This window comes from Mobula birostris, chromosome 21, assembly GCF_030028105.1.
Source record: "Mobula birostris isolate sMobBir1 chromosome 21, sMobBir1.hap1, whole genome shotgun sequence".
In the NCBI taxonomy this organism is placed as follows: Eukaryota; Metazoa; Chordata; class Chondrichthyes; order Myliobatiformes; family Myliobatidae; genus Mobula; species Mobula birostris.
In genome coordinates, this window is record NC_092390.1 from 58,629,136 (window position 1) to 58,653,703 (window position 24,568).

Genomic DNA, 24,568 nt, shown 5'->3' on the forward strand with positions numbered 1-24,568 from the left:
TGCTGTGTGTGACAGGTGTACTGTGTTTTGCACCTTGGCCCCAGAGTAACGTTGTCTCTTTTGGCCGTATTCATAGGTATTCATGTATGATTGAATGACTGCATATAATTACCTCACTGATTAGTGCGCCAGCCTTCTTCACTGTCTCGATCTGTGGAGATCCCTGAGTCATCCACGCAACACCTCTGAGAAAATTTAGATCAGACCTATATTGTACCTGTAGAAATTAGAGAGAAGTGTGTATTAATTTACAAGAATGAAATATAAACAGTAATCAGTTTCAGAAAGCAGGAACTGGAGGACCTGAGTTATAAGGAAAGATTGAACAGGTTAGGACTTTATTCCTTGGAATGTAGAAGATTGAAGGGAGATTTGACAGAGATATACAAAATTATGAGGGGTGTAGGTACAGTAAATGCAAGCAGGTTTTTTTCCACTGAGGTCAGTTGGGACTATAACTAGAGATCATGGGTTAAGGGTGAAAGATGAAAAGTTCAAGGGGAACATGTGAGGAAACTTCTTCACTCAGAGGGTAGTGAGTGTCCAATTTGTGCACACCAACCAAGATGCTTATTCACACTAGTCCTATTTGGCCATGTTATCCCTCTTGCTGCTTTGTGTTTAACTATTTTATACTCATAGATAAGTACAAATTCCATTCAAATTTATAGATAAGAGTTAACCAATTAGAAAATCATTATTCAAATAATGTAGTACAAAGAAGCTTCCAGAACTTAACAGAATTATACTTTGTATAACTGCTAGAGGCACATTAAACTTGTATTTACATACTACAGCCACTAGGAAGCATAGTAAGCTGTTACTTGTAAATAAGTAATTATATATGCAAGTATACACAGTTGCCCAATTTAGGAATGCTATATGAGGTCATTAAGTCATTTGATGGTGGCAGTAAATAGGGTATTGAGGACATCAGAGATGCAAGTTATCATCAGCTGGATCACAGTATATAAGGGAAGAGAAGCTTATGGGGTAAGATTTTTAAGCAGGGATTGATAGGGGGAATTACCAGGAATAGTAGTGAAGTGGACAGTTTGGTGGAGTTTAAGGGGCTTTTAGATGTACCTACACATAAATATGAATGGATATGGATGACACACAGGAGGACATTTAGTATAAATGGACATAATGAATGGCTCAACATTGAGAACTGAATGGCGTGCCCAGTGCTGTACTCTTCTACAAGTCATTGGTTGTACTCTTGTATCACAGGTATTGCCACCACAATACCTGCGAGGGTTAAATCAAGGGTTGCTGGGCTGCGCAGCTCAGATAGCCAGAAGAGCCTATTCTGCACTGTATCTCAAACAATAAACGACTCATTGCCATGATAACTTAGGTAAAAGGAAATGATCATCCCAATTTATAACAAATTTTCAAATCTGTGTTAAACTATGGTTATGGACTCACGTCACTCTGCTGATTATATGCTTTCTTTGCCAATTGTGTCTTCATGTCACTTGGCAGCATTGTATATGAGTGAAACAACTTCTTGTATCCCAAGTCACTGGCCAAAGCCTGGGCATTCTGAGCATGCACCAGGTTCACCATGTCCATTGGTAAGTGAAACTGAGTTCGGCTTTCTTTTGATTCTTTCTTGTACAGCTTGTCGCTCTGTAACTTGCCGACTTGCATGCAGTGCAGCATTTTGGGGTCATCCAGAATGCTTCTCGCACCAATATGCTTTCCCTTGGCCCTGACAAAGGCATTCTTGTATTGATACTGAAAAACGAATATTAGTATTCAAAAATTCAGGTGAAAAATTAATGCAAATTTCATCAAACATAGAGTACCATCCAAAAATCTTAGGCAAATGTAAAAAATGCTGTAAAACGAAGATGCTTTCAAAAATAATAAAATGAAAAGTTTCTAAATGTCAATAAATGTACTATAAAGAGTAGTAAACAGTAGAAAACCATATCAAATCAATACTTGGTGTGACCGCCTTATGCCTTTAAACTGCATCAGTGCTCTTAGGCACACTGTCGTACAGTTTTATTAGAAAATTAGCTGGTAGATTGTTTGAGGGTCACTATCATCTCACAGCTGCTATTGTGCCAATTCAGTGAACACCATGAAGGTCATCATCCACTGTTACTTCACTAGAAATAGTCACAAACAAGGATTATAATTGTTATATTTATATGCAGAATACCACTAACCACTATGCCCTGGTAGTGTACCAGTTAGCACGATGCTATTACAGCTCGGGGGCATCAGAGTTTGGAATCCAATCCCTGTGTCCTCTGTAAGGAATCTGTATTCCTCCCCATGGAACGTGTGGATTTTCCCCAATGATCTGGTTTCCTCCCACAGTCCAAAGACGTACCGGGTGGCTTAAATGGTCATTGTAAATTGACCCAGGATTAAGGTAGAGTTCAATCAGGGTTGTCAGGGGTTTTTTGTGGTGGCGCTGCTTGAGCAGCCAGAAGAGCCTCCTCCACACTCTATCGCTAAATAAGTAAATAAAAGAATTACTGTATGCAAATACATTTTATGCATGAATCTGAAGAGATTTCCTCTTACATCACTTGCTATTTCTCTGGATGCTTTCGCGCTCTGAAAAGGAATGGCTTCCAGGGTCAATTTGTACCCCAGAGCTTGCTGGTTCAGCCATGATTGTCTATACCTCACCTGCAGAGAGGCAGAATTTAATGTTAGTTATGTAGTTAAAAAAAGGTATAAAATCTGAATCAATTGACCACTAAGGAGATGAATATTACCTCACTGAAATTGGCTGCATTAACCCGTGCCCGAATATATTCGGGTGAACCAACCACTGCAGTGTAATAGTGTCGTGCATCTTCTCCTGCAGCTTTGTACAAGCGCTGAAAGGCAAATCGAAGGTTCAAAGATTCATTTTATTATCAAATACGTATGCAGAGTACAACTCTCTGAGATTTGGCTTCTCAAAATAGCCATAAAGTACAGAAAACCATAGAAGCAGTTGAAAGAAAGACATCAATCCTGCCCCCCCACCTGCCACATGAAAAAATAGAATCAAAATCTAGCAGATTTCAACACCCCCCCAACCCTTCCCTCACACAAAAAAACTAACAGATCGCCCAAATCCCCAGCCCACCAATTGGTAACAAGAAAGAATAGGCGAGAACACATAAAAAAATAGAACTGTAAGAAGTTGATATGAACTACAGTCCAATCCGTAAATCGCAGAATTTCAATAACATCTCCAAGATCATCAGGACCCAGCGGCCCCTCTGAGAGCAGCAAAATGAACCAGTGGTCTCTCCAAGGGCAGCAACACAAACCAGTGGCCTCTCCATGAGAGTGACATGAACCAGTGGCCTTTCCAAGGGCACTCATGGAAATATTTATGTGTACACTATGTCCCTGCATTATCTAGCAACTGCTACTCAACGTGCCCTTTAAGAGTTTATTGGCAGCTATTTAATACCTAGCATCTTGAAGCAAAGATAAGCAGTCCCAACATAAAAAGGAGAAGGATGGATGTGTGGATTCTGTGCTCAAGCCTTGCGTCGTCTGCAGTGGCCCACAATGTAAATGGATGTTGGCACATTGCACAACCCACCACATATGATGTCTGAGCACAAATGCATGAGAGAATTGGTCCCCAAAGCAAGAGAATCACAGAAACCGAAATAAAGGTTGTCTTAGATCAAAACAAAGAGACAGAGCAACAGAGAAAGAAGCAGAGATCAAGGAATCTCATATCACAAAATAAATTACATATCTTCAAGGAATACAACATGATTACAATGTTTACACTGGCATATTAGATAACTAACAAATAAGTGGAAGAGTAACTACAAGCTGTGCCACTGTCAATGAACAGATTATGAAAAGTACTGAACATGTTGTGTCTTCCTGTTAACATACAGTACTGTGCAAAATTCTTAGGCATGTATATTTAGCTAGGATGCCTTAGATTTTTGCACGGTACTGTATCTGTCAACGTGGAGCAGAGAGTGAGTTTGCAAATCTGTCGGGAGCAGAGGATGTTGGGAATGGTGAGGATAGAGCATTGCGGGAGGGACGTGGGACGGGTGGCAGAGAAGGCCTGCCAGGAGCGGGGCTGGTGGCGTGAGTGGAGACACATCCTGCCCTGAGACACCAAGCAAGATTATCTGACTCCAAAGAATTAGTTTATTGAGCATTACAGAATGTCTCTTAGGTGCTTCCTGTTAACCCAACCATGATTCCCCTCTCTCTGCCTCCTTCCCACTCTCAGTCCACAACAGAGACCCATGTCAGAATCAGGTTTATCATCACTCACATACGTTATGAAATCTGTTTTTTTTATGAGGCAGCAATACGTGCAATACATAAATTTCCTACAGTATTCTGCAAAAGCCTTAGGCATCCTAGCTATATATATGTGCCTAAGGCTTTTGTGCAGTACTGTACTTTATTTGCTGGGCCAGGTTTCTGCAGGATCTCCAGGCCACTATTTATGCATCGTTTCTATTTCTTCACTAAAGCATTTGGAGGCAAGTAACCTCAACGTTGTCAGACTCATATACCTCCAGTGATGGAAAAACTCATCTGTAGTGGCAACTCGAACAAGCTAATGTCACTGCTGGCAACCACGCAGGCAGTTATCATCTATGACATGGCCGCAATCAATTCAATAATACTGTTCCAAAAAGTCAAGGAACTGTATTTGATCCTTTATTAGTAACTAGCAAAACATACAATCTTGAAACGATGCAATTAAGCGGTCAGCTGAAGATATGACACCCAGCGGTCCCCAGAACCAAAATGCCCAGAACAAAACATGAATGTGTAACTTATTCCCTTCATTTCTACCACAACCCCTCCCACATGACTAGTTACCATAATAAACACGCAGATCAAAATATGATACAAGGCTCCAGCACTCATCCTTGTTGCTTATAGATTCCAACCCCACTCTAAAATCCCCAGGCCCTCCCCTGGTGTTCTCTAATGTCTGGATCATATTCTCAATGTATTCTTCTCCCAGAGCTGCCCCATTACTCAAAGATCCCAAGACACAGTGTTCACTAGCACTATAAATGCCTCCAGTTAGAGCCCAACTTGAACACCAAATAGGAAACACATACCCAGATAATAAGGGCACATCCTGACTTTGCTGGCCACCATATGACCAATCCTAATCAACTCCATTGACTCAGGTGTCACTGGAAGGACAAACAAACTAATGTCACCATCCTTTCCCAAGCCAACACCCCAGCATCAAACTCTTACTGATCTCTCAGTTGGCTGTGTTATGCTGGTTCTGTCATTTGCCAGCCCAGCTTCAGATTTCCAAAGCAGACAATTCCACAATATGTCACAGGAAGGGACTGCCAGCTGGACAGAAAAAATCATTCGAGGATATGCTCCAAGCTTCCTTGAAAAGAAGTTCAATATCCCTTCAAATCTAGGGGCTCCCTGGCCCATGATGGGTGAAGCAGACATGAAGCATTCAGAATGGTATTGAAGGATAACACAGAACATCAGCATAAGAACCCAAAAGAGAGTATCAACATATGGAACGATTCACCCACTTGCCCTGCCCACCAGCTCCTACCCTTCTGTGGAGGGGTTTGCAGATCCTGCACTGGCCCCAAAAATTCCTCAGAACATAAAAAACCAGAGTGAGGGTAATTCATCACCAGTCCCATGGAACTGAGGAAGAGGAAGTAAGTTCACCAACTCCATTCCCAGTCCATCACAACAAGCCTCTCTTCCCTAAGTAGTGTTGTGCATTCAGGCTATTCTATTGATCCTGTATCGTATGCAGCATGGTAATGTAGTGATTAGCACAACGCTTTACAGTACCAGTGACCCAGTTTCATTTCCCACTGCCACCTGCAAGGAGTTTGTACGTTCTCCCCGTGTGAGCTTCCTCCGAGTGCTCCAGTTTCCTCCCACAGTCCAAAGGTGCAGCAGTTGGTAGGTTAATTGGTCATTGTAAATTGTCCCGTTATTAGGCTAGGGTTAAGTCGGGAGATTACTGGGCAGCTCGGCTTGAAACACCAGAAGGCCTGTTCCATGCTGTTTCTCAATAAGTGAATAATATTTCAATTCTGAATGGTGTTCCCCACAGTGAGATTCTATTGAATTGTAGAAATCAACTAACCTCGTTGGCGATGATGTTACTGAGTTTTGCATGAATCAGGTCGGGTGAATCTGTCACTTGCGTAAACCTTAGTGAATGCGGATGCTGTCGATAATTTTTCTGTAAATAACAGAACAAGAAATGCTTAACCATTTAATCTCATCCCTCACTTTGCTTCAGCTCAGTGCTGCACTAAAGAGATTATCCATTTTCACGTTGTCATCATGTCACAAAATACTAATACTCATTGATTAATATACCGAACATCAGAGTGTAACAATATGCAAGCACGCGGATATATCAGTTTCTGCTGGAGTTTATAAAGGGGTGGATCTTAAGGTTGGCAAAGGGACAGGGCAGTTAATTTCCATAATGGTGCCTGGGCAGTTATATGCCCTGTACAGATACTATATTGTTAATTTTCATAATGGTGCCCGGGGAGTTATATGCCCAGTACAGATACTATATTGCTTTTCATTGCTTTTCATTTTTTTCATTGCTTCTAAAAGGATCTTTGGAGAAAGATTCCTATTCCTATTCCTGTTCTGACATGTTAGTCAATGGCTTTCTGGTGTGACATGATGAGGCCCCCCATCAGGTGGAGGAGAAACACCTCATATTCCATTTTAGTTGCCTCCAACCTAATGGCATGAACATTGATCTCGTAAAAAAAAATTCACCCTCCCTCCCCACTTCTTCTATTCCCTATTCAGGCCCTTTACCTCTTCTCACCAGCCTATCATCTCCCCTCCTCCTTTCCTTCCTCCTGTGGTCCACGCTCCCTTCCTATCAGACTCCTTCCTCTTCAGCCTTTTACTCTTCCTACCCTCCTGGCCTCACCTATCACCTTCTAGCTGGCCCTCCTTCCCCTCACCACCCCCACCTTTTTATTCTGACATCTTCCTCCATCCTTTCCAGCCCTGAAGAAGGGCCTCAGCCCGAAATGTCAACTGTTCATTCATTTCCATAGATGCTGCCTGGCCTGCTGGGTTCCTCCAGCATTCTGCGTGTGTTTACTGACACTGGCACCCTCCATCTACATTCCTGTCACCATTCGCACCACCTAAGTATTAAAGTGTCTATGTTAAACACAAGTGAGTGTGTAGATACTGCAAGTCTTGAGCAACACACACTAAATGCTGGAGGAACTCAGCAAGTCAGTCAGCATCTGTGGTGGGGAGTAAAAAAAATCTATATTTCAGGCCGAGACCTTCATCAAGTCTACATTAAATGTCAGCATAGACAAAGAACAGATTCCTGCAGACCACCAGTTATCATTGAACCTCTAGGCAGAATACGGTCCATCTGCCACCTCCCACTGCCTTCTGTGGGCAAGACAATTCTAAATCCACATAATATCTATGTGTAAGTGAAGTTATACACTTTGGCAGATCAAACTTGAAAATAGAGTAACAATGTACACCAAGCAACTACAAAGATGGCACCAGAAAATAGCTATTATGTTCCAACCCGTATAAATCCAGATGTGTGTCTAAATTGGAAGGCTGTAATGCATATAGTTCACATAACTCCAGTTTAACAGTAGATATCTTGATTGATGCTTTTTGGGACTAGAAATTTTGTATTTATTCATTAGTGAAGGCCCTTTGGAATTCTTTGAATGACTATTGTCCTTCAAGTGGAAATCATTGGTATGGTCTGGATCATAGCATAGTGGTTAGCACAACAGCTCAGGGTGTTGAAGTTGGAAGTTCATTTCCGGCGTCCTCTGTAAGAAAGTTTGTACCATCTTCCCATGTGTGCATGGCTTTTCTCCAGCCGCTCTAGTTCCCTCCCACACTCCAAAGGCTTAGCATTCAGTAGGTTAATCGGTCATTGTAAATTGTCCCGTGATTAGGTTACGGTTAATTCGGTGGGTTGCTGTGAGTCAGGCTCAGTGGGCCGAAAAGGCCTGTATCTCTGAATAAATTAAGTAAAATCATGGCCTGGCAGTTCAACCAAACTTGTGAATTTGGAAGGAAAATGAAACATGTTTACCTATTCTCAATCAATTCCCTTTGATAGAAAATGCTAGTATTTTAGTAAAACTGGACCATCTCCCTATGGTTGGTCCAAACAAATTTTACCTCTGTGTAGCAGAGGCCAAGGCTTATGTCACGTAGTAATGCAATAAAGCATGAAGGAAGGTCACCACAATTACTTTCATCTCATTTTTGGCCAGATGGTGGCAGTCTCACATCCAAATATAGACTGCACTCCACAAGGGAACAAGCTCCACACCAAAACTTCAGGGCTGTACCAAATGTATTACTGAAATTCCCACCTTTGAGTAAGATTCCATGGCATCATTTGGAAATGGGCAGAGATTAATTTATACTTTCAGGATGCCAAAAGCTGGTTTATTTCCTGCTTAGCTTGCAAGCTTCCTCCTAGAGGGCCACACCTTGTCATGGTTTGGAGGCTTGTGTGCATCAATAACCTGGAGTGCCATGTCAGCTGGAGTCAGGGCTTTATGCTTTAGCTCTTGGTAGGGTCGCCCATGCTAAACAGGTCAAATGGTGAAGGCCAGGCTTAGAGTGGTCCACTGATCCTCCAGGTTTGGGGGTCTAGCTCAGGTTTAACACCCTGACCGGTAAAGCAAGACAGCAATGAAAAGTCCTTCTACATCTCAGTGTGATGGTATTCATGAGTCTCCCCCGAGACTTGCATGACTGACAGTAGTGAAAACCAAGAGGAAGCTACTGTCATGATGAAGAAAACCAGAGATGGAGGACCTCATTGCTGTCCTAAATGCCAGCGGTGTAATGGACAGTCAGTAAGTAGTTTGTAGGCTTGCACAATTGCTATGGTAACATCAGAGCAGATACTACGATCAAAGGAACCAATAAAATATCTCTCCATTTACTCTAATCTTAGATTGCACTGTCTGATTTCACAGTGTTAAGCAGCACAAGCATACAAACCCAATATCAAAAAATTCCCACCTCACTGATAAGATCACTCGCTCTCTTCATCCTTTCAATCCCCAACGCCCCTGTCGAAATCCAAGCCACTCCTCTCATGAATTTCAGGTCAGATCTGTACAAATTCTGAGAAAAACAGATTACCAAAACATCATGATCATTATACATTACTCAAAACACATTGGAAAAAAGATTTTAAGAACGCAAAGTTAATATTTTTCCATGAGTGCTGCTTGTGAACCTGTTCTGAGGACAGTGAATAGATCGGATTAGATTTCGTAATTCATTAATTTCACCTCAGGAAAAAAATCTCACTGGGTGTGTGCCCACCTTTTCCAATCAGCACCTGTCCTCTTTGGAAAACATCAAATTACACTTGTTTTGTGCTTCCCGGTGAAGTTTTATTTAATTATTTTATAGATACTTTTCTTAATCTGAAGAGATCTAGCAGTTACTTTTCTAATTACAGGCCAGCCCCATTTTTACAGGCATCCATAAGTCAATTTTGTCCATTAGTTGAAGAAGTACACAAAAAGTATTCAATATGGTAACCATGGTAACCCTGCCTCTGGAATACTGCAATGAAAGGCAAAAAATTGGAGAAAGAAGCCCTTCCCACCATTGTGCATATCTACACGGAGTGCTGTCGTATGAAAGCAGCATCCATCGTCCAGGACCCCCACCACCCATCGGGAAGAAGGTACAGACCCTTAGGACCCACACCACCAGGTTCAGGAACAGTCATTACCCCTCAATCATCAGGCTCTTGAACCAAAGGGAATAACTTCACTCACCCTATCACTGAACTGTTCCCACAATCCTATGGAATCACTTTCAAGGACCCTTCATCGTATGATCTCAATACTTATTTTTATTAATTAATCTATTTTTCTCTTTTGTATTTGCACAATTTATTGTCCTTTGCACATTGGTTTTTGTCTGTCCTATTGGGTGCAGTCTTTCATTGGTTGTATTGTGATTCTTGGATTTACTATGTATGTCCGCAAGAAAATGAATTGCAGGTTGCATATGGTGACATGTATGTACTTCGATAATAAATTTACTTTGAACTTTGAGAAGGGAAACCAATTTTACCATCTATAGAAAGAAACATATGTATATACATAGGAGTTTTGAATTTAATAATATTATGAGAGACCATTCATATGTAAGAGTGTCCATTGTTTCATAATCTAGGGATAACCTGGACTTAATGAAAGCATTAAAAAACTGAAAAGAATGAATTTTACAAATCATGGTATAGTCGGAGATTAAAAAGTAGCAGAAGTGCCAGACTGAATTGCTATCTTAAAGAAAATACGCGAGGATACACAAAAGATCAGCGCAGGAATGCCCTTCCTGGTGTAAGGAGGCATGGGAAAAGAAATATTCAGAGCACCATTCCCTCTAAGCCATACAGTAACAAACATGTGGACACGCACATAGCCTTTGTTGCCACGGAGCTCGAACTTTCTTTTATATGATTTTTTTTTCAAATGTTTTTATTGTGAAGCAACATCAGCTTAACCACAACCGACAATGTCCTAAAGTATAATGTTTTATAAAAGTGCTATGCAGCTTTTAGGCCATGTAAAAATTTCCTGCTCAGAACAATGGTTGACTTGCGTAGCTATAAAAGAATTTTGGGGAAACCTTGGTCCAGTGGTAGAGCAACAGCTAGAAAATCTCACCAGAGTTGGAGACAGTACCCTCCAGGGAAAAGGCTGAATGTGGGTGAAGTACCAAGCTGCTAACGTGAACATACCTCGCTCTGTAAATCATATGCTCTCTTCGCCCATTGCACCTTCATGTCACTCGGTAGTGTTGTATAACGATGAATGATATTCTTGTAGTTCTGATCACTAGCTAAGGCCTGGGCTTTTCTAGCATGTACCAAGTTCACCATGTCCATTGGTAGATGGAAGTCTGTCTTTGTCTTCTCAAAATCATCCTTGTACTTCAGCTGGTTTAGACAACAAGCAATAAAAATACCTTTTCATTATTCCAATCAATGGTCATTTAGTTCCTGGAACAATAATACTATCTGTAAAGTTGATGAAATATTGAAATTTCATGGAAAAAGGAAGAGAACAAAGGATACCTTATATCAGGGATTCCGGGATTATTGTTCCCCAAGGAGTTAGATTAGGGTCTAGGCCTCCAGTTAGAGATTAGTTTTATCTGTCATATGTACATTGAAACATTGAAACATGCAGTGAAATGTATCATTTGTGTCAAATCAAATCAGCAGGGATTGTGTCAGGCAGCCCTGCAAGTGTCATCACATTTCTCGCACCAACATAGCACACCCACAACTCACGAACACTAACTGTACTGTACCAGTTTGTAATGTGGGAGGACATCACAGCATGCTGAGGAAACTCAAGTGGTCATGGGGAGAAGGTACAAAACTCCTTACAGACAGTGGCGGGAATCGAACCCTAATTAGTGATTGATGGTACCATAAACCACTGCTCTACTCCACCGCTCAACAGGGGAAGAGAAACACCGCCACCCCTTTCCTCCCTTCTTCTATCCAGAGATCATGTAGATACAGGAGAAGCTAGTGTTGAGCCTTCAAACAGTGATTCCCTTATCCAAGAGAACCAGTCAGTCAAAAACATTCACTAACTACTGTAAATGTAAACATAAATGTCTCTAATTTAGCATTCTGATCCATACGTCATTCTACAGATGCATAGTAGAGAGCATTCGGACAAGCTGCCTCACTGCATGGTACGGAAACTGCACTGTGATGGACTGGAAAGCACCACCACAGATAAACAAAACTGCCAACACATCACAGGCACCAGGCCCACCCGCCATCAGGAATGTATGTACAGAAAGTTGCCAGAAAAGGACCAGTAACATCACCCACCCTACTTATGGACTGCTTGTCCCACTCCCATCAGGGAGAAGTTATTGTAGCATCCATGCCAGGACCACCAGACTCAAAACACAGTTACTTTACCCAAGGAGTAAGGGTGATCAACACCTCCTTCCACTAACTCCACCACTATTTTATTATTTCCCATCAGTCACCTTATGTACAGCCTAGAGTCACATTACGGACATACAATCAAACTATGATTGTATTGGTCTTTATTAATCAAAGTGTTGAGTATAAGAGCTGGAATATTATGATGAGGTTGTATAAGGCATTGGCGAGGCCGAATCTGGAGTATTGTGTTCAGTTTTGGTCACCAAATTACAGGAAGGATATAAATAAGGTTGAAAGAGTGCAGAGAAGGTTTACAAGGATGTTGCCAGGACTTGAAAAACTCAGTTACAGAGAAAGGTTGAATAGGTTAGGACTTTATTCCCTGGAGCGTAGAAGAATGAGGGGAGATTTGATAGAGGTATATAAAATTATGATGGGTATAGATAGAGTGAATGCAAGCAGGCTTTTTCCACTGAGGCAAGGGGAGAAAAAAACCAGAGGACATGGGTTAAGGGTGAGGGGGGAAAAGTTTAAAGGGAACATTGGGGCGGGCTTCTTCACACAGAGAGTGGTGGGAGTGTGGAATGAGCTGCCAGACGAGGTGGTAAATGCGGGTTCTTTTTTAACATTTAAGAATAAATTGGACAGATACGTGGATGGGAGGTGTATGGAGGGATATGGTCCGTGTGCAGGTCAGTGGGACTAGGCAGAAAATGGTTCGGCACTGCCAAGAAGGGCCAAAAGGCCTGTTTCTGTGCTGTAGTCTTTTCTATGGTTTCTATGGTATATAAGTTATCTTAAGATATGCATTTATATTTATTCAGTATTCTTTTTTATTATTATTATTTTTTTGGTCTTTAGCTTTTGTGGTTTATTTTCATGCTGCTGTGAATCCTGAGTAGCAATTATTTCATTCTCATTATATTGTGTACAGGAAATGTCATTAAACAATCTTGAAGAGGTACCGTATTTTTTCACTGGAAAAGCTCAAGGTACATCTTGATCTGACCTTGGAAGGATAACGATGCACTGATACCTCCATGATTTCCTTCAACATCAGGCAACTTTAAATCAAATTAAACTACAAATATTTTCCAAAGCACACATGAAAACCCAACAGGCCAACATTAAACATTGAATACCATTCCTTCCGCAATCTGCTCTCTGCCTCATACAACACAACGCTGATGATATGATGCTGTGTTATGTATCTACCCAACACCACCAGCCCCCACAACACTATCAGTCTCTCCTGTGGCTACCCACAGTGCTGAAAAATATATATGAGAACAATGCGCTGCAAAGTTCTTTTCCTACGTACATCACTGGTGAGTTTGGCTGCGTGAACCGAATGAGAAATATTCAGATCATCCTCCAGTTTTCGCGTTCCAACCATCTGACCTCTCGTCTTCTCAAATGCTTCTTTGTATTTATGCTGTAATAAAAAACACATTTTAGGAACCAGCTGAAGTTGAGGGAAGTAGTGCAATAGTGTAGAATGAAGCTTGAAGAAGTGCTTCATTTCCTTAGCCTGATACTCCAGAAACCTGGCTGTGTGAACCACACAATCAATAAATGCATCTGAAGATGTAGACTTGGTGATTGTACTCTTTTAATTAATCTAATATTACCGGAGTGCTGAGAGGAATTTCAATCAATTCATGAAAACTTCAAAACTTTGGGAAACTTCTTCACTCAAGGAGTGATCAGAGTGTGGAAGGAGCAACCAGTAGAAGTGATGCGTGCAAGCTCAGTCTCAATGCTTACAAGTTTGGATAGGTATATGCATGTAGGGGTAGGAGGGCTATAGGACATAGAATTCTACAGCTCTTCGGCCCACAATGTTGAGCCGACTCTATAGCCTACTCTAGAAACTGCCTAGAGTTTCCCTACCACATAGCCCACTATTTTGCTAACCTCCATGTACCTAAGAGTCTTTAAAAGACGTTATTGTATCCTCCTCTACCACCGTTGCTGGCAGTACATTCCGCGCACCCACCACTCTTTGTGTGAAAAACTTATCTCTGACATCTCCACTGTACCTACTTCCAAGAACCTTAAAGATATGCCCCCTCATGTTAGCCATTTCAGCCCTGGGAAAAAGCCTCTGGCTATCCACACAATCAATGCCCCCAATAATCTTATACACCTCTATCAGGTCACCTCTCATCCTCCATTGCTCCAAGGGGAAAAGGCCAAGTCCACTCAACCTATTCTCATAAGGCATGCCCTCCAATCCAGGCAATATTCTTGTAAATCTCCTCTGCACTCTGTCTATAACGTCCACATCCTTCCTGTAGTGAGGTGACCAGAACTGAACACAGTACTCCAAGTGGGGTCAAACTAAGGTCTTATATAGCTGTAACATTACCTCACAGCTCTTGAACTCAATCCTATGGTTGATCAACGCCTTCTTAACAACACTGTCAACCTGCTCAGCAGCTTTGAGTGTCCTATGGACTCGGATCCCAAGATCTCTCTGATCCTCCACACTGCCAATATTATATTCTGTCTTCAAATTTGACCTACCAAAATGAACCACTTCACACTTATCTGAGTTGAATTCCATCTGCCACTTCTCAGCCCAGTTCTGCAACCTGTTGATGTCCCACTGCAAGCTCTGACAACCCTCCAGACTATCCACAACTCCCCCAATCCACCCCATCAGCAAATTTACTAACACACCTTCTCCTTCTTCATCCAGGTCATTTATAAAAATCACAAAGAGGAGGGGTCCCAGATCAGATCCATGCAGAACACCACTGGTCACCGACCTCCATGCAGAATATAAACCATCTACAACCACTCTTTGCCTTCTGTGGGCAAGCTAATTCTGGATCCACAAAGCAAGATCTCCTTGGATCCCATGCCTCCTTACTTTTGAATGAGCCTCGCATGGGGAACCTTATCAAATGCCTTACTGAAATCCATGTACACTACATCCACTGCTCTACCTCCATCAATGTGTTTTGTTACATCCTCAAAGAATTCAGTGAGGCTCATAAGGCACGACTTGTCCTTGACAAAGCCATGCTGACTGTCCCTAACCAGATTATGTCTCTCCAAATGCTCATAAATCCTGCCTCTCAGGATCTTCTCCAACAACTTGCCCACCACTGCAGTAAGACCTACTGGTCTATAATTTCCTGGGTTATCTCTACTTCCTTTCTTGAACAAGTGGACAATATTTGCAACCCTCTGGTACTTCTCCCATCCCCATTGATGATAAAAAGATCATCACCAGAGGCTCAGCAATCTCCTCCTTCACTTCCCACAGTATTCTGGGGCATATCTTGTCCGGACCCGGTGACTTATCTAACTTAATGCTTTTCAAAAGCTGCAGCACATCCTCCATTTTAATGTCCATATGCTCAAGTGTTGGTCCAGGAGCAGGTGGATGGGAGTAAGCAGCTTAAATAGTTCAGCATAGACTAGATGGTTTCGGTGCTGTACTAATAACACACAGCAGAATGTTAAAAGGGCTGTCTCTAAGCTGTGAAGGTGCATGGCATGCAGTAACTAAAGCGCTCCCAGGCACATAGCATTTGTTGCCGCACGGTTGGAATTTCTTTTATATAATGTTTTATTAAAGTGCAGCACAGTTTTCAGAACGTGTAAAAATTTCCTGCTCAGTGCAATGGTTAGGGTTGGTCCACTCAGCTGCAAAAATAATTAGAGGGAACTTTGTTCTGCATCTAAGAGTACCATTACAATTTTGTTGAAGGATGGTCTTTTAATGCCCCAATGTTGTTGATCAATAGCAGTAAGAATCGTCCCCTCTGAATAGCCCAAATTGTCTTGACAGTATTGACGATACATATTCCACAGAAGCATCCAGAACTTAGCTCCTGAGATGCCTCAACATTGACCCTAGGTTAGACCTGGTAGAATATCTGTGACCCTATTGATTTCAATCCAGATTGTTGAATTGCAGGGCAGTAGAGCCATGAAAGAACATGTTGCTGTTTAATTATTTTAGATTTGTCACATTGTTAACAACTTAACCTGCAGGAGGAGTACAACCTTCATGGTTTGGAGGCCTGCGTGCCTCAGTGACCCGGAGAGCTATGCTGGCTGGAGTCAGGGCTTTATGCTTTGACTCTTGGTAGGGTCACCCATACCAAGCAGGTCAACGGGTACAGGCTGGACTAAGAGTGGTCCACCACGCCTCCAGGTTCCACGGGTCAGCTCAGGGCTAACAACCCTGACTGGTCAAAAAGAAAATAGCAGTGAAGAATCCCTCTACGTCTGAGTGCGAAGTTATTCCTGAGTCTCCACCTGGGACCTGCATGACTGACAGTAGTAAAAACCAAGAGGAAGCTACTGACACAATGAAGGAAGCCCTGAACACTGCCAAGGAGATGGCAGACCTTCATTGCTGCCCTAAATGCCAGCAGCATTATAGACAGTGAATAAGTAAGTTAACAACTTAAATACATTTTACTTTTGTCCTTTATTTCATTTAAAACCCAGCAGCTTTGACAGACAGGAAAGATGGCAGCTGGGTTTTGGGCCCATCACAGGTATTTCAGGAGTGGAATTGCTCCAAATAGTGATCAAGCCGTGCCCCAGTTCAGGCTTTACTGTTAAGAGTGTGGGGTTGTCTCTGTAAATCCACACCACGTAAACTCAGGGGTTTTGGAATTGGTACTGGTTTATTACCATCACATGTACCAAGGGCAGTGAAAAGCTTGCCTAGCACACTGTTCATATAGATCAGATCATTACACAGTGCACTGAGGTAGAATGAGGTCAAACAGTAACAACGTAGAATAAAATGCAACCACTTCAGAGGAAGTGCAGCACAGGCAGACAATAAGGTGCAAAATCATAACAAGGTACATTGTGCGGTCAAGTGTCCACCTTATCGTACTAAGAAACAATGTAATAGCCTTATATCAGCAGCTAGAAGATACCGTCGAGCGTGTTGGTGTATGCTTTCAGATTTTTACCTCTTCTTCCCTGTGGAAGAGGGGAGAGGAGAGAATGCCCTGGGTGGTGGGGTCTTTGATGCTGTTGGCTGTTTTTCTGAGGAAGCAAGAACTAGAGACAGAGTCCATAAAAGGGAGGCTGGGTTTCTATGAACCATTGTGGGCAGTGGGCCTACGTATAAGATCTACATGTTGACCTCTTCTCAATTAAAGGTCTTTAAACAATACGATCTCAATGACTAACCAACAGCTAACTTACAAGTAACAAATATAAATGAAGTGATGGTTGTAGCATATGTGTAGTGAGGTGTTCATCGTACACCTTCACCTTTCCCCTTTCTATTCCCTCAGGTGGACCTCCTCCTTCCCTTTCTCCCATGTTCCATAATCCTCTCCAGTCAGATTTTTTTCTTTACCTCTCTTCCTTATCCACCTACCATCACCCAGCTTCTCACTCAACCCCCTCCCTCACCCAACCACCTTCCCCCTCACCTGGGCTCACCTATCACCTGCCAGCTTGTACTCCCTCCCCACACCCCACCTTCTTATTCTGACTTCATCCCCCTTCTTTTCCAGTCCTGATCTCAGCCCGAAACATCAACTGTTTAGCCCTCTCCATAAATATTGCCTGACCTGTTGAGTTCCTCCAACACTTTGTGTGTGTTACTCCCCCGTGCTGTTCTGTATATCATAAATTCAACACCTTCACTAAGAGAAATTCAATATAAAGCTAAGGGCATATATCTGAAGTTTGGTAACTATTGTAATGTAGGAAACACAGCAGTCAATTGATATACAGAAAGGTAAAGTTATCATGACAAACAATCTGTGTGTGATGTTGACTGAGAAATATACTGTATATAAACAGAACTGTGCCAAAGTCTTAGGCACACAAATATAGTTAGGCTGCCTAAGACTTTTGCACTGTACTGTATTTGTCAATGTGGTGCGGAGAGCGAATTTGTAAATCTGGCAGGAGCAAAGGATGTTGCAAATGGTGAGGGTGAAGTGCCTTGGGTGGGCATGGACAGCTGACGGAGAAGGAGTGCCAAGGGCAGAGGAAAGTAGTGCAGGTGCAGGCGCACCCAGTCCTGAGACACCAGGCAAGGTCACTTGATTCCAAGCAATTGGTTTATTGATCATTACAGATGTCTCTCCGGTGCTTCCCATTCTCTCCCCTCTCCAGTCCCTTTTCCCAACCATGATTCCCCCTCTTCCTGCCTCCTTCCCACTCTCAGTCCACAGCAGAGACCCATATCAGAATCAGGTTTATCATCACTCACTCATGTCATGAAATCTGTTGTTCAGTAATAGCAGTACAGTGCAATACATAAAATTACTACAGTACTGTGCAAAAGTCTTAGGCACCCTAGCCATATATATGTGCCTAAGACTGGAGTAATGGAGCTAATGCTCATATCAAAAGATGTGTTTGCAGTAAACCAATCCTTATGTCATCAAACGTCATTACTACTTCTTTTCATTACTACTTCTTTTCATTACTACCACCAGGGAGGAGGTCCTGGAGCTGGAAGTTGCACTCTCAACATGTCAGGAACAGCTTCTTTCCCTCCACCATCAGATTTCTGAACTGCTCATGAACCCATGAACAGAACGATTGTTCTCGTTTTGCACTATTGATTTATTTTATATCATTCTTATTATAACTTGTAATTTGTTACACCTGCACTGCTGCCACAAAACAACAAATTTCAGAACATATGTCAGTAATAATACTCCTGACTCTGATTCTCTTTCTGAGTTAACCAGAGACTAGCAAATTAATTAAAGCCATCCTGCAGTGTGTACAAATATTGAGCAGTTTAAAGCAACATCTTACATCTGAAATGTAAAGTTATGTCAGAATCAGTATGTTTCTGTATGAAGGATGTTAAAATACTTAAAAATGAAATCTGCTCTGTTAAGTTGGAAACTTTTCCAATTTCCAAAAGTCTTAAAGGAGTTCAAAGTCCCAATGGAAAGACACTGTCAAACATGTCAGAATTTTAAATTACGTTCCTACAAGGTTGCAGAGTGCTGCCAAAGGCCTCAATAAGTGGCTTCAAGTGTCAACTGAACTATGAGCACTGGAAGAAACGTAACAGGAGGAAGCTGGTATCAAAAGTGGCCAGTTCTCAGAATGCTGAGAGATGTATTTTAATCAGAAGTGGACTTCATTAAAATATTAAAGGCTTTGTTACTAGACCATGGCTGTTAAAAAAGATATTACTGTACTTAGCCTACAGTAACTCTAACGTACTATTCCCCTTTGCACTAATCATCTGCTCTGAATTTCGTTCTGATAATTATTCACGTAAAAAAAATGAGGTAGGTCAGTAAAATATGCCAATACAGACTGTAATCATGACAGAACCAATCCCAACATACATGTCGGAGAGAGTAGTTTTAATAGCTTCAAAATGTAAGTTTGCCAAAGGCCAAGGAATAGTTAAGGCTGGATTTTATCCAAGCGTATGAGTCCAAAATTGCTCTCAAGTAAATGGCATTAATTCTAAATAGCACATAAACTGTTTAACTTCATCTTCTTTGCACCTCTGGAAAGTATTAACTTCAACAATTTCCAAAGTAGTTATCTAAGGTTATACTTACATCACTAATAATTTCTCGGGAAGCTTTGGCAGCTTGGAATGGAATAGCATCCAACTGTAGTTTGTATCCACCATCTCGCAATTTTGTCCATGCCTCCTTGTAGCGAATCTTTAAGACAAGAAGTGATGTTAGAGTCTTAATCATAGAAAAGCACTGCACAGAAAAAGGCCCTTCGACCCATCTAGTCCATGCCAAGCTATTTAAACTGCCTACATCTATTGACCTGCACCAGGACCATAGCCCTCCATACTCCTCCCATCCATGTGTCTATCCGAACTTCTTTTAAACATTGAAGTCGAATCACATCCATCACTTGCACTGGCAGCTCGTCCCACACTCTCGCCACATTCTGAGTGAAGATGTTTCCCCCATGTTCCCCTTAAATATTTCGCCATTCACCGTTAACCATGACCTCTAGTTGTAGTCTCACCCAAACTCAGTGGAAAAACCTTGCTTCCATTTACTCTATCTACACCCTTCATGTACACCTCTATCAAATCTCCTTTCAATCTTCTATTTTCCAAGGAATAAAGTCCTAACCTATTCAGTCTTTCCTTATAACTCAGGTCCTCCAGATCTGGCAACATCCTTGTAAATTTTCTCTGCACTCTTGCAATCTTATTTACATCTTTCCCGTAGGTAGGTAACCAAAACTGCATACAATACTCCAAACTAGGCCTCATCAATGTCTTATACAAGTTCAGCATTATGTTCCATCTCCCATACATCATACTTTGATTTTGTAAGCACTTTTACTGCGTCCTATTCAGCTTTGAGATCTCAGAGACTGAAAATTCAGACATACTCAATTGCCAGCCAGATTCACGATTGTTTATTTTGTTATCTTTTCCATCACAGAAAGAAATGGCAGTTTTGCCTTAAATTCTTTTATTAAAGTGAACTCTTATCTTAATTTACACCTGATCATTCGAGTGCCTCTTGTTTTTGAAGGACTAATTACCTCACAAAGTAACATAAAAATATATTACAAAATGACGTACTAGTTACTAATGAAATAATAACTTAAAACAGGCACAATAATTTTCCTACGATTGTCAATAGCTTAGCCCATATAATCACAAAGATTAAGTGCCAAGCAAGCACATACATTCAATTCTGAAGTCATTAAATATCACAGCATCGTCTTTCAATGTCGTGCCAGCTGGGGCTAATTAGAATTTTGGTAAGTGGATTCAAATTGTTTAATTTGCTCAAGGCTTTGTATCTTTAAAAAATGTTTTTCACTTTTGTGGATGTTGTGCCTGTCAAGGTAAGTGATCCCAGTGCTGGGAGATGGAGCATTTCCATTATCAATGCAGAGCATTATACAGAGTAAAACCTAACCTTTTCTGCTCCAACCTCAGTTATTGTATTATTTCAATTCTCAAATCAATCATACTGTGATTTCTCTGAATGGAGCCACCACTTTAGTACCACATGGCATCAATAATGCTCCATTGGGATGTCCTGCAGATGTTTATACTGTTAAAGTTGTAACATTGTCCTGGTCGGTCTTCCAACTTTGCACCCTCCAAAACCCTGCCGTCCACATCGTAACTCCCATTCATACATTACCCATTTGCCAACTACCCTACATGGACACCTGATGTGACCATTCGTAAATCTTAATAGTCTCCACCTCATTTTTCAAAGGTTACACTTGGGCTTTCTCCAGATCTATGGCTCTTCAGAATCACAGAACTGCATTAACACGGGCCCGTGTTTTCTTGCTCCGATACTGATGAACGTTCCCCTCAGCTGGCTGAACCCCAAGCTCTGAACATCCGGTCCCAAATTTCTCCGCATTTTTAGCTTGTTCCTTAAAGCCCATACAATTTTGACAAAACCATTGGTAACCAATCCCAGTTTTTATTTCTATCAAATTTTACTTGATATCAGTGTAATTATGGTCTGATCATGAAGGGATACGGGGGGAAGGCAGGAGATTAGGGCTGAGAGGGAAAATTACTCCAAATCAGGCCTCACCAACATCTTAACATAATATCCCGTCTCTGTACTCAATACATTGATTTAGGAAAGCTAACGTGCCAAAAGCTTTCTTTATGACCTTATCTACCCGTGACACCACTTTCAATCTGTATTCCCAAATACCTTGTTCTACAACCGTCTTCAGTGCCCTATTGGCAATATGGACAATTGGATTTGTATGTAATAGTTGTGGATATTGTTTGCAAATCCAGTCAAATCCTATCACACCAAGACATTAGATCGGTTGAGCTCTTATTCTGCTGTCATATATGACAGTTTTGATAATCCAAAGTAGTGACATGTTGCTGAAAACAGATCGATATCGGTTCATTTTAATGACTGGCAGGTTGAGGAACACGTGTTTCATCCTCATGTGAAATTACAGAAAATGTAAGTAAAATCTTTTAACCAAACTGCCTTTATTGCCTGGGTTGCTCATTACAGAAATGACAATTTTAATTCACTAATAAGCATTAGCAGTGCCTCTGATCAGCTAATAAAGCTACAGAACATTGGATTAAGGACAGAGAGACACCGTTCTAAATCTCACCTCACTGATGTTCTTTGCATTAACTTTAGCCTGCAGAAATTCTGGGAGGTCCTTTGTCAGTGTGTAGTCATGTTTTACACTTTCTCCATGTTCTCTGTACAGTCTCTGTCAAATAAAAGAATAAGTTCCATTTTAATATGTATCTAGGGCAACGTCATCTTACATCTTGGCAGGTGGAAAAAGTATTATATCTTGTAAGAGAAATATGCATATAACACAGTTGCAATTGTGCACATCCCACTACTGGATTATTAATTAAATAACAAATTACATTAACGACTCAAGAAATAGGTAGCCACAAAGCAATAAACATGTTAAATTATGAATAATGTTCACAGGCTTATTTAGTTGGTACCAATTTAACTTTCCACTATTTTAAAGTAGATGTTAACTTATTTAATACACGTTGTTTAGGACTCAGAATGAGGAAGTGCATGTGAATGCTTTCAGCATTTCTACCTTTTTTTAAGATTGGCTTTATTTGTCACGTGTAGATTGACAGGTCAAAATATACAGTGAAATGCATTGTGTGCGTCAAATCAACTCAGCGCATAAGTGTCACCACATTTCTGGTGCCAATGTAACATGCCCACAACTCACTAAACCTAACCATGTGTCTTTGGAATGTGGAAGGACACCAGAGCACCCAGAGGAAACCCACACAGTCACGGGGAGCACATACAAACTCCTTACAGACAGCAGCAGGAATTGACCCAGGTGGTGATTGCTGCCTCTATAAACTGATTGCACCTTTTTAAACTTATAGAAAAGGAATGATATTCTTCAATTAATTTTCATTTTGGCTTTTTACATCTAAAATAACTCATAAAATATCATGGTGTGAACCATGTTCAAGTTAGAACTGATACTAGGTTTGTGTATTAAATCTGATCAGTTAATATGAAGTATCGTTAGGGATACTGGGCGGCACCAACTCCAAGGATCTGAAGGACTGCACTGTTTCTCAATAAAATAAAAAATATTGGAAAGATATTTTTGATATTATTTCAACGGTCCTAAATCTAGACTTACAACCTCATCCAATTACTGCTATCTTTGGATTACCAATGATAGACTCAAATAATTTAACCTCTTCATCACGAAGGATGATTGCATTTCTTACTTTAATAGCTAGAAGGTCCATCTTGTTGAATTGGAAAGAGATCAACCCTCCTACAGTATTTCATTGGTTTTCACAAACTATGGTGTGTCTGAATTTGGAGAAAATTAGAAGTGCAGTTTATGACCCTTCTATTAAGTTTGAAAAAATTTGGAGGCCATTTATTCAGCATTTTCATTTGATGTAATTTGATCATTTCCAAACTGGTTTTATTTCTCTGTACTGTTGGGAGGGGAGTGGAGGCGTCGACGCTGAGGTTTTCTTCTTTTCCATTTTTAAGTTGTTAGTTTTGCCCAAGTCTTTTAGTTTAGTTTAGTTTTTTTTTCTTTTGGGATGGGTTTTTTTTTCTTTTTTTTGTCTTTTTCCTTTTTTTTTTGCTTTATATTATCCGTGATCAGTTCTACATGTATGGGAGTTTTGGTAATTTCCACTATTTGGTTTTGCAATTACTCTTTTTTTAAATGTAACAATACATCTCATATTATTTGTATTATTGCTATGTTTTGTTTCTATATTTTGAAATTAATAAAAAGATTGAAAAAGAAAAAATATTTCTACAACAGAATTTAAAACCAGCTCCAAATACAAGTGAACAACTATTGTGATGGAAACAACAAATCATTCCAAAAATATTTGATTTTATAACATTTTCAAAAGAACAACCAATGGAATGTATTTATAGAAATTGCAGGGTGGCACGGTACTGTAGCTTAGCAATTAGCACAACACTTTACTGCAGCCAGCTGTAAGATCAGGGTTCAACTCCTGCCACTCTCTATAAGGAGTTTGTACATTCTCCCCATGACTGCATGGGTTTCCTCCGGGTGCTCCAGTTTCCTCCCACAGTCCAAACAAGTATATTTACGTTTAGTGAGGTGTGGCACACTATGTTGGCGCCAGAAGCGTAACGATACTTGTGGGCTGCACTCAGCACAATCTTCACCATTTGATTTGACACAGGACAATGCACTTCACTGTATGTTTTCATGTACATGAGACAAATAAAGCTAATCTTTTTTTAAAAATTATTTACAATGCCACAAGGAGAGGCTTTAATCACCTTACTTGCATTACCAAGAGTATATCTATTCCCTTCCTAAGGGACTTATACAGATAATGATGCAGAGGGAAGAGAACTGAAGGGCAAAGACATTCTGAAGGAGTGATGGGTGCAGCCTACTTTCTCAGCTGGTGGGATCCTCATGTATCATGCAGGATGGAATATCACATAGTTACTTCACTCCAGCTGGCAAACAAGTAAGGCCCATTTGGGAAAGAGGAGCAGAGTATGCACAAAGTATAGTGACAAGCTAACATCACATTGGACAATGTTTATCAGGCTTCCTTAAAAAATGTACATGTTAGAGTTATAGAGTCATAGAAAAGTACAGCACAGAAACAAGCCCTTAAGCCCATCT

General features: G+C 40.9%; 1 protein-coding gene across 1 annotated transcript in view; it reads right to left on the reverse strand.

Annotated features, from left to right (window-relative positions):
* Window positions 1-24,568, reverse strand: part of nrap (nebulin-related anchoring protein) — a 113,997-nt gene that overhangs the window by 17,381 nt on the left and 72,048 nt on the right. Inside the window, exons 25-34 of the mRNA XM_072239570.1 lie at window positions 22,031-22,135; window positions 19,492-19,599; window positions 13,272-13,385; window positions 10,775-10,972; window positions 9,031-9,135; window positions 6,107-6,205; window positions 2,745-2,849; window positions 2,548-2,655; window positions 1,432-1,743; window positions 113-217 (exon numbers count right to left, since the gene is read on the reverse strand). Of these exons, the coding sequence (XP_072095671.1) occupies window positions 113-217; window positions 1,432-1,743; window positions 2,548-2,655; window positions 2,745-2,849; window positions 6,107-6,205; window positions 9,031-9,135; window positions 10,775-10,972; window positions 13,272-13,385; window positions 19,492-19,599; window positions 22,031-22,135 (1,359 nt within the window). The remainder of the gene's footprint in view (window positions 1-112; window positions 218-1,431; window positions 1,744-2,547; window positions 2,656-2,744; window positions 2,850-6,106; window positions 6,206-9,030; window positions 9,136-10,774; window positions 10,973-13,271; window positions 13,386-19,491; window positions 19,600-22,030; window positions 22,136-24,568) is intronic.